Raw genomic sequence first — 8,585 nt, 5'->3', positions numbered from 1 at the left:
TTTGCTCACTTCAGTGTATGTATTACTCATCCTGAACTGCGGAGGGCACTAATACGGAGCAGAGACACCAACCAACGCAGCCAGAGAACGATTCGAAGAAGAATACATCAACAACCAGTTGTTTGGTGTTTACTTGTGGAGACATGGACGCATACATGCCTCAACCAAAGGAGAAGAAGATGAAGTATGCATCGAGCTTTAAGTCAGAATGGATGGAGACATGGGACTTTATAGCAGCTAGCCCTGGCAGCAGGCACCGGGCGTTTTGTAAAATATGTCAGGTCGATATTAGTATAGAACACGGTGGGAAATCCGACGTGAGCCAACATCAAAAGTCTGCTAAACATAAAAGGAACGCGGAGTCACAGAATGGAACTAAAACGGAGCAGACACCATCACCACAGCCAGAAATCCCACCATCACCACAGCCAGAAATCCCATTCGAAGAGGAAGAAGAACATCAACAATCAGTTGATTACTTGTTGTGGAGACAGATGGATGCATATCTGCCTCAACCAAACGAGAAGAAGAGGAAGTATGCATCGAGCTTTAAGTCAGAATGGATGGAGACATGTGACTTTATAGCAGCAAGCCCTGGCAACAAGCACCAGGCGTTTTGTAAAATATGTCAGGTCGATATTAGTATAGAACACGCGGGGAAATCCGACGTGAGCAAACATCAAAACACTGATAAACATAGAAGGAACGTGGCGGCACAGAAGGGAACTCCAAGCATTGACTCGTTCATCAACATGCAAGGTCAGAGTCTGACGGAAGCCGAGCAGATCATCAATGCAGAAGTTATAATGTCCATGATTGTTGCTCATAGCAATATACCTTTTTCGTTTTGTGAAACCTTGAACAAAGTTGTTTCTCGAGCGTTTTCTGATTCGACCATCGCTCAGAAGTACTCTGCAGGGAGAACCAAATCAACACAAATCGTTAAAGGTAATAGAGATCCTGTTATTATGAAAGTGTTGATGTGTGTGATGTCCTCACTCAATATTACAGGCTTATTACCACTGCACAGACGGAACTGAACTGTTTTAAACGGACTCTCTAATTCATTCAAACGGACTCTTCTCTATTTTCTTGTATGATCTGCTTCTCTATCCATAAGATTAATTCTGATATCTCTTTCTTAATGACATATTTTTATTATAGGTGCCATAGCCATGGAATTGAACGACGAAGTCTCAAAGATTTGCCAGAACCAGCCGTTTTCACTGCTATGTTTTGAATCTAATATCATCAAAACTGAGAGAGCGTTTGTCATTTTGGCAAGGATCTATGACGAACATCTTCTACAGGTATGTTTTGTTTATTTTGATTTGTATCACTCTGGATATCTTAATATTTTATGTAAAGCACTTTCATTGCCGTGTTGAAATGTCATGTGCAATAAACATGCCTTGTATTTTGCGTTACAGGTCTCCACCAAATTCCTTGACATGCCAATCTGCAATATTGGCTCTGCTGAAAATCTATTTGAAAAGATAGCATCAACCTTCAAGTGAGTGCCCAACAAAAGTTAACACATTCGCCAATGTTTGTCAATGCAAATGCGTGGATTCTCCAGAAAGACGAGCAAGACCATGAATCCATGCATTTGCATTTACAAAGCTTGGCAGATTCCGCCCCATAGGTGAAATAAAAGTGACCGTGCCCTAAAGTGTGAATGTGTTCTTTTGACCAAATAAACAAGTTTGTGAAACCTCGCCCACCACCTCTTTCATATGCAAACCCAATGATTGCTCGTTGTTGTTGGAATGGATGCTTTCACACACAGTATATCATCAGTTCAATGCATGTTGTCTAACTGCAAGCATGTTTTTTGTTTGTTAAAGGGAAAGAAGCATTCCATGGAAGGGGCTGGTTGCCTTCAACTCTGACAACTGTAGTGTCATGAAGGATAACCGCAACTCTGTTATATCCAGACTTCGGACCAGCCAGCCGAATGTCCAGGACATGGGCTGCATATGTCATCTTGTGCAGCTTGCCGCTGGTTGTGGTGTGGGGGCCATAAATCTTCCGGTGGAGAGCTTTTTAACTGGTATATACTACCACTTTGACAAAAGGCAAGTACCCTGAATATTCACTCATTAGCTGTGGTGGAAAATAAAATAGTACAGCATGCAGTGTTATGTCTTGCTATGAACATAACACTTTCCAAGATTCAAACCTAATTATATTATTTTCTCTATTACAGTGCTGCTAAGCGCATTGAGCAGGACAAGGAATTTGTGGCCTTCACAGATTCTGATTCCCTGAAGCTACTCAGGTATTTACCTATTTCCTCACTATTTGTTTTTCTTAATTATTATTGCTGCTGTTGAACCAAAACCAAATATTGTACTCTGTGTACATACAAGATGTAATAATACATTGTGAATCTTGGCAGGTACTGCGCAACCAGATGGCTCAGTCTCCTTCCATGCATTGAGAGAGTACTGAATCAATGGGAAGCTCTGCAAGCCTACTTTGTGAGCCATGAAGATGTAGAGAAGATCCCCAAGATCCTTACCATGGCAAGTCATCTCCTTAACCCAGAGATGAAAGCTTACTTCATGTTCCTGAGCGTCGCTCTCAAGCCTTTGGCTCAATTCAACATCGCCTTTCAGGTAGATACTGCGTAATAACAATCATATACATATATACATTTCTGTTCATACATGGATAGCTTCCTTTTTGTAAACAAAAACAAACAGACATAAACACAAAACAGACAGGTAACATGAAAAAAAAACAACTCAAACTTAAGCAAAAAATATAGCTGCAAGCAGCGATAATATGGGGCCAGGAGAGAGAAAGAGAAATGATAATTCCTTTAATAGGTCAGTTCATGAAAGTCCTTGCGGTCTTGTTTCCAATGAGTGCCTGTGAGCAATTAGGGGTTAAGAGTCTTGCTCAGGGACAAATTTCATTTCATCGACACATTTGCTGACCTGGCCTGGAATCGTACCTGGGGCAAGCAGAGTCTCTGGCTCCCTAGGCGGGCTCACTAACCACTCAGCTATGGCCACCCCTCAGAGAGGGAGGGAGGGAGAGAGAGAGAGAGAGAGAGAGAGAGAGAGAGAGAGAGAGAGAGAGAGAGAGAGAGAGAGAGAGAGAGAGAGAGAGAGAGAGAGAGAGAGAGAGAGAGAGAGAGAGAGAGAGAGAGAGAGAGAGAGAGAGAGAGAGAGAGAGAGAGAGAGAGAGAGAGAGAGAGAGAGAGAGAGAGAGAGAGAGAGAGAGAGAGAGAGAGAGAGAGAGAGATATAGATAGATAGATAGATACGGAATAGATTGAAGAGACATAGAGAGAGACAAATGGAATAGATTGAAGAGACAGAGACATGGAAACGGAATAGATTGAAGAGAAAGACATGGAAATGGAATAGATTGAAGAGAGAGAGAGAGCGCCATGGAAACGGAATAGATTGAGTCATGTTTTTTGCATTTCAACTTAAATGAGTCTGCATCAAGTGAGGCTTGAACCGGCAACCTTACGGTCATGAAGCACGCTTAGGTAGCTGCAACACTACCTATAGTGCTATATCTTTGTCCAGGCTGATATTGTCTGTTGAGGTTCACAAACTCTTGCCTTCTGTCATGACCCAAGCCCCTGTTTCACTAACACTAAGATCACTCGTTCACAAACCATTTACCAATGAAGAAATTGTACATCTCCTCAGAACCAAAATTAGTGAAAGTAGCCGATCTACAAGCTCACAAACCATTAAAAGTTGTCAGATTGTACATTGGCTATTTTCACAATGAAGTATGTTATACATTGAAAAAAGATACTCTCATTGCTATCTGAAAAGTTGTGAGATTGTAGATCAGCTGTATGTAAAAAACACTCAATTAAGTATTTCATGTTATCTTTAACAATTGCAGATGTATTCATTGATAGTCATGTTGTGTGAAATGCAACTTAGATGAAGTCTGCACCAAGTGAGGCTTGAACTGGTGACCTTCAGGTTGTGGGGCACACATTTAAGCGAGAAGCCACCAACAGACAAGAACCTGTGAAAAAGGAGATCACACAGATCATACAGTTTCACGCAAATAGCTGAAAAATCCTGGGTTTAAGTGTTTTTCAAACTGCTCAAGATTGCGGACAATCTAAGGGCGGTGCTTACTGGTCAACGTGATAGATGTGTTCCTCATTAGTCAAGGCACATGTGTAAGCAGGTCTAATGGCTGTCGGCCAAACGAGGCATGACTTTTGCCTGTTTAAAGTTTCAATTTTCAAAAAATTGCTATAGCGCCCCCGTTTGACCAATTGGAGTAAGATTGGTTTCAGTGATATTTGGAATGGCCCTTTACATTTCTGCAAAGTTTCAAAGAATGGTAAGTCTGCATGTATGTGTTAGGGGCAGATGAATAATTGTCATAAAACTGCAATATTCATTGGCTCATTAAAGCTTCATTTTTTCACTTATGGAAGATATTTTGCAAACGTTTTTTGGTATAGGTCCAAAGTTCATGTGTAAAAAGTTTCGTGCAGATTACTCAAAAATCCCAGGAGGAGATAGGTTTTAACTGTTTTTCATATAATTCAAAATGGTGGGAGATCTAAAGGTCAGAGGTCAAAAGTGAGAGTGTGAAAGTTGTTCAGCATGAGGAGACGCATGTGTGCATCGAAGTTTCATGGCTGTAGGTGAAACAGGGCATGAGTTGTACCTGTTCAAAGTTGTCATTTTCAACTGAGTGCTATAGCGCCACCTTTTGACGAAAGATTGTGAGATTTATTTTTTGATCGTTTTTCATGACCATCTATCATATGGCCGAGTTTCATAAAAAGCGACTGCACGGTTCAGCCAGAACTGCCAAAAGTGGCAGAAGAAGAAGAAGAAGAAGAAGAAATGGAATAATGCGAATAACAATATGGGTCCATGCTGGAAGCCTGGCCCCATAAAGAAAGGGACCCTCCCGCCTCCCTTCCCCCTCCCCAGAAGTGCTGCCCCAGATTGCGTGCGACACGGGTCATCCACAAGGATTAGCCTTTCAACCTTTAAGAAAGGAGACTAAAGGCTTCCAAATCTTTTCAAAATCTTTCAGTTTGAAAGGATACTTGTTATCTAACATTCCTTCTATTCCTTCTATTTACCTACAGTCAGAGGGAGTGATGATTCACAGACTGGAGAGAGAGATGACGACGCTGATCAGGAAATTCATGGCAAACCTTGTTCCTGTAAGGTCCATCAAGGGTACCCCGCTCACAGAGGTGGACTACCATGGCCAGGAAAATCAGCTGTCGGATGAAGACCTATACATAGGGTCAGACACCAAGGAGTTTCTCCGAAATGAAGACCTTCCCCCCACAACCACAAAGAGAATCTTTCAGTGAGTTCACTACTTGTTGTCACTTGATGTTCAAGTGTGAGATTATTATGAAACTGTACTGTGATCCTCACCATTCTAACACGGGTTGTTGGGTTTCACATTAGTGGTGGGAAAAACGCTCATTTCAGTGAATGAACGATTTCGTTCACGTTCACAGCAATGATTCGTTCAAATGATTCATTCACGTTTTAGTTCAGTAGCACTTCCGGTCCTGGCGGAGCACACAAGCTATTATATGCATGCAACTGTGTGCATCTGATCCCACTGACATGACTGCACAGTCTGCACAGAAACACAGCACTGTCATTCACCATCTAATTGCACCATCTTCTTTGTAATATAATAATGTGTAGAAGTAATACATAACTACAATATATAATATAAAGTTATTTTTATTAGTTGATAATTATTTCCACAAATGCAATATTTTATTACAAGCAGCCTATGTCAGTACACTCACATGACTATCGATTTCCAACCATGTCTTTAACTTAGTTCATGAATAGTAGTTGTAGTATACTATTTATTTGCATCTTCTATTCAAACTAAAACATGTTAATTGACCAGTAGGCTACCTATCTCTCCTTTGTCTAGGACCATGCATATTTGTTTCTTTTGATACTATGTTCTGCTAACACTATCTGTCTTTTGTCCAGGAACAACAGTAGGCTACATTATTTCAATTGAAATAGCAGTACACATGCATGTCTATAGTATAGTGAAAAACTGTACCGCACAGCTGTCTGTCTGTATGATGGTCTGTCTGTCGTGGGAGGAACAGCCCGCCCATCCTGTCCGCGGGGGCGAGGGGGGGGGGGCATGAACGACATCGTGAACGTTAACAGTTTCAAGAAGTGAACGGGTTCGTTCACGTTCAAGGCAAATAACTAGTTCTTATGAACGAATCGATCATGACCGACCCATCACTATTTCACATCATGTATGAGCCGTATATATATATATATATATACACACACACACACACACTCACACTCACACTCACACACACACACACACACACACACACACACACACACACACACACACACACACACACACACACACACACACACACACACACACACACACACACACACAGGGATTAAAGTTCTCAGCCCTGGGGACTGATTTCAGTCTTGAGGATTCCATGTGCCATGTTTAAAAATCAAAAATCACATATTGGGACATGGTCTGAAAATAATTTTCAGTCTTGGGATTCTTTTTTGCTTTAACCCCTGCACACACACACACACACACACACACACACACAGTACATTATCATGACTGTGAAATTATTATGAAACTGTACAGTGATCCTCCTTGTGCACTAAACATTGTCATATTTCAACTTTCTTTAGGACTGTGAGGGCATTCTATGAAGCGGTTATTGGGGAAATGCTGGAAGGATTCCCCATAGACTCCCAAATCCTGCGTGACCTGAGAGTACTGGACCCAACCTGTCGAGACGACATTCCTCTAGACACAGGTGGGATTATGCTTTCTTTTGGGTGTTAAGTTAAGATTGACATAGATAAATCATCAAGTCAGTCAATAACTGTTTTAACCGTTTATTTTTCAGTTGAAAGATTGCGAGTCCTGTTTCCTCAACTGGGCTTGAAGGCGGATGAACTGAGGCTACAGTTCATTGACTATCAAATGATGGCCAATGAGGATCTACCACAGGAAGAGAGGGTTGACCGGTTTTGGGGCCTTCTTGGAAAAGATGAGAAGTTCAAAACTCTGGCAGCGCTGATGAAAGCAATGCTTTGCATCCCTCACAGCAATGCCGGCTCAGAGAGAGCATTCAGCATGCTGAACAACATCCTCACGGATAACACAATGAGCATGGATAACTCGACTCTGTGTGCACTTCTCTCTGTAAAAATCAACTACACAGGCCTTGTTCACATGTATGTTCCCTCTGAGAAGGTGCTAAATGCTGCCAAGTCTGCCACGTACGAGTACAACATGTAATGCAGTCAGAGTCTGTTACATCTGTGGAACAGTTAATAATAAACACTGTAAGCTTAGTTGTAAACCCTTTCCAGTGAACGTCTATCATGTTTATTTTGCGATGTTGACTAATTAAAAAGTAATTTTACTTTCAATTCAAAGTCTTTATTATAGTATTTTTTTATATATATATATATATGGTGTGTGGGTTGTGTGAGGGTGCTGGGGGTGTGGCTAGTGGCCACGATCTCCCCTCCAAACCACACACCGCAAAATGTTGGCAGCCACAGTGCCTTAATATTAGGAGCAGTACTTGTGTGTAGCCACTGGGCGGCGCCTGGGGTCCTGCATCTATAAGGTCAGTCCTCTGGTCAAGTTCAAGGGCAATGACACTAGACCTGATATAACGTGGGCTTCTATATAGTTTATTCATTCTAAAAGTTCATCTTTGACTGGCTATTAACCAAGCTATGAACAAAAGTTTACTTTATGTATGAAATCACTTGTATGAATGAATTCACTACCATGGAAAGAGATCACACTGTTAGTTTTCTATTCTTGTAGTAGGCCTAAGTCAGATGAAACCATTCATGGAGCCTGCATCCCTTTAAAACACTATAGTTCCAGTAGCCTGTATTCGATGACGGCATTGTTGCATAAACTGATTGTGTCTCCTATAGCTTAAATGTCATTATTTTCAGATGCTCAGCTTTACCCCTTTGGAAAATAGCTATAAGGTTACAACACAGAGGGAAAGTAGGGGGGGGGGGGGGGGGTACTATGTATTCCATACTAGTCTTAACTTTGTACTCTGCCTGCATATTACAGCCATTATCAGTGGTGGAAAAAGTACTCACGTTTTTTGCTTAAAAGTATCAATTCTGCAATGTAGAACTAATCTGTTACAAGAAAAAATCCGGAAGTGTGTAAGGTGTATATAAATGAAAATAGCAGATCTACAAGCTCACAGCACGTCGCTTTGTCTGTGTTGTAAGCTTGTAGATTGGCTATTTTCAAATAGCCAAAGTATATAGGGAGATGTAGTGGAGTAGCAGTAAAAGTATTGAAAATGGGAAACACACCAGTAAAGTTAAAAATACATCAAAATGTTACTTAAAAGTACAGTATTTGAGTAAGTGTACTTAGTTACTTTCCACCACTGGACATTATAAATAACTCGCTTGCCCTTTTCTCCTCTTTGAAGACCATGTACCAACAGCTCACGTTACAGACATCTCTCTTTTTGACAATTCACCACCAGTCAGCCACTGTTGGTAAATCCCTTTAAACACCGCTGAGCCA

General features: G+C 41.2%; 1 protein-coding gene across 1 annotated transcript; it reads left to right on the top strand.

Moving 5' to 3' along the window:
- Positions 1-114: 114 nt before the first annotated feature.
- Positions 115-7,372, top strand: LOC311054641 (uncharacterized protein). Its single transcript, XM_084070647.1, has 9 exons — positions 115-948; positions 1,165-1,310; positions 1,431-1,513; positions 1,848-2,078; positions 2,210-2,281; positions 2,402-2,621; positions 5,101-5,330; positions 6,689-6,816; positions 6,910-7,372. Exons 1-9 carry the CDS (start codon positions 144-146, stop codon positions 7,302-7,304), a joined length of 2,310 nt encoding a protein of 769 aa, XP_083926773.1. The 5' UTR covers positions 115-143; the 3' UTR covers positions 7,305-7,372.
- The last annotated feature ends 1,213 nt before the right edge of the window (positions 7,373-8,585 follow it).

The sequence above is a fragment of the Gymnoscopelus microlampas genome (genome assembly GCF_963454915.1).
Source record: "Gymnoscopelus microlampas genome assembly, chromosome: 11".
NCBI lineage: Eukaryota > Metazoa > Chordata > Actinopteri > Myctophiformes > Myctophidae > Gymnoscopelus > Gymnoscopelus microlampas.
This window is presented reverse-complemented; position numbering and strand designations above follow the sequence as displayed.

What these genes read in the sequence shown, in the direction of transcription:
- LOC311054641 (XM_084070647.1), top strand. Translation starts at nt 144, where the DNA reads ATGGACGCATACATGCCTCAACCAAAGGAGAAGAAGATGAAGTATGCA. An exon ending in ATCAACACAAATCGTTAAAG is followed by an intron (nt 949 to 1,164) that starts GTAATAGAGATC and finishes TTTTTATTATAG; the next exon opens with GTGCCATAGCCATGGAATTG. An exon ending in ACCACAAAGAGAATCTTTCA is followed by an intron (nt 5,331 to 6,688) that starts GTGAGTTCACTA and finishes AACTTTCTTTAG; the next exon opens with GACTGTGAGGGCATTCTATG.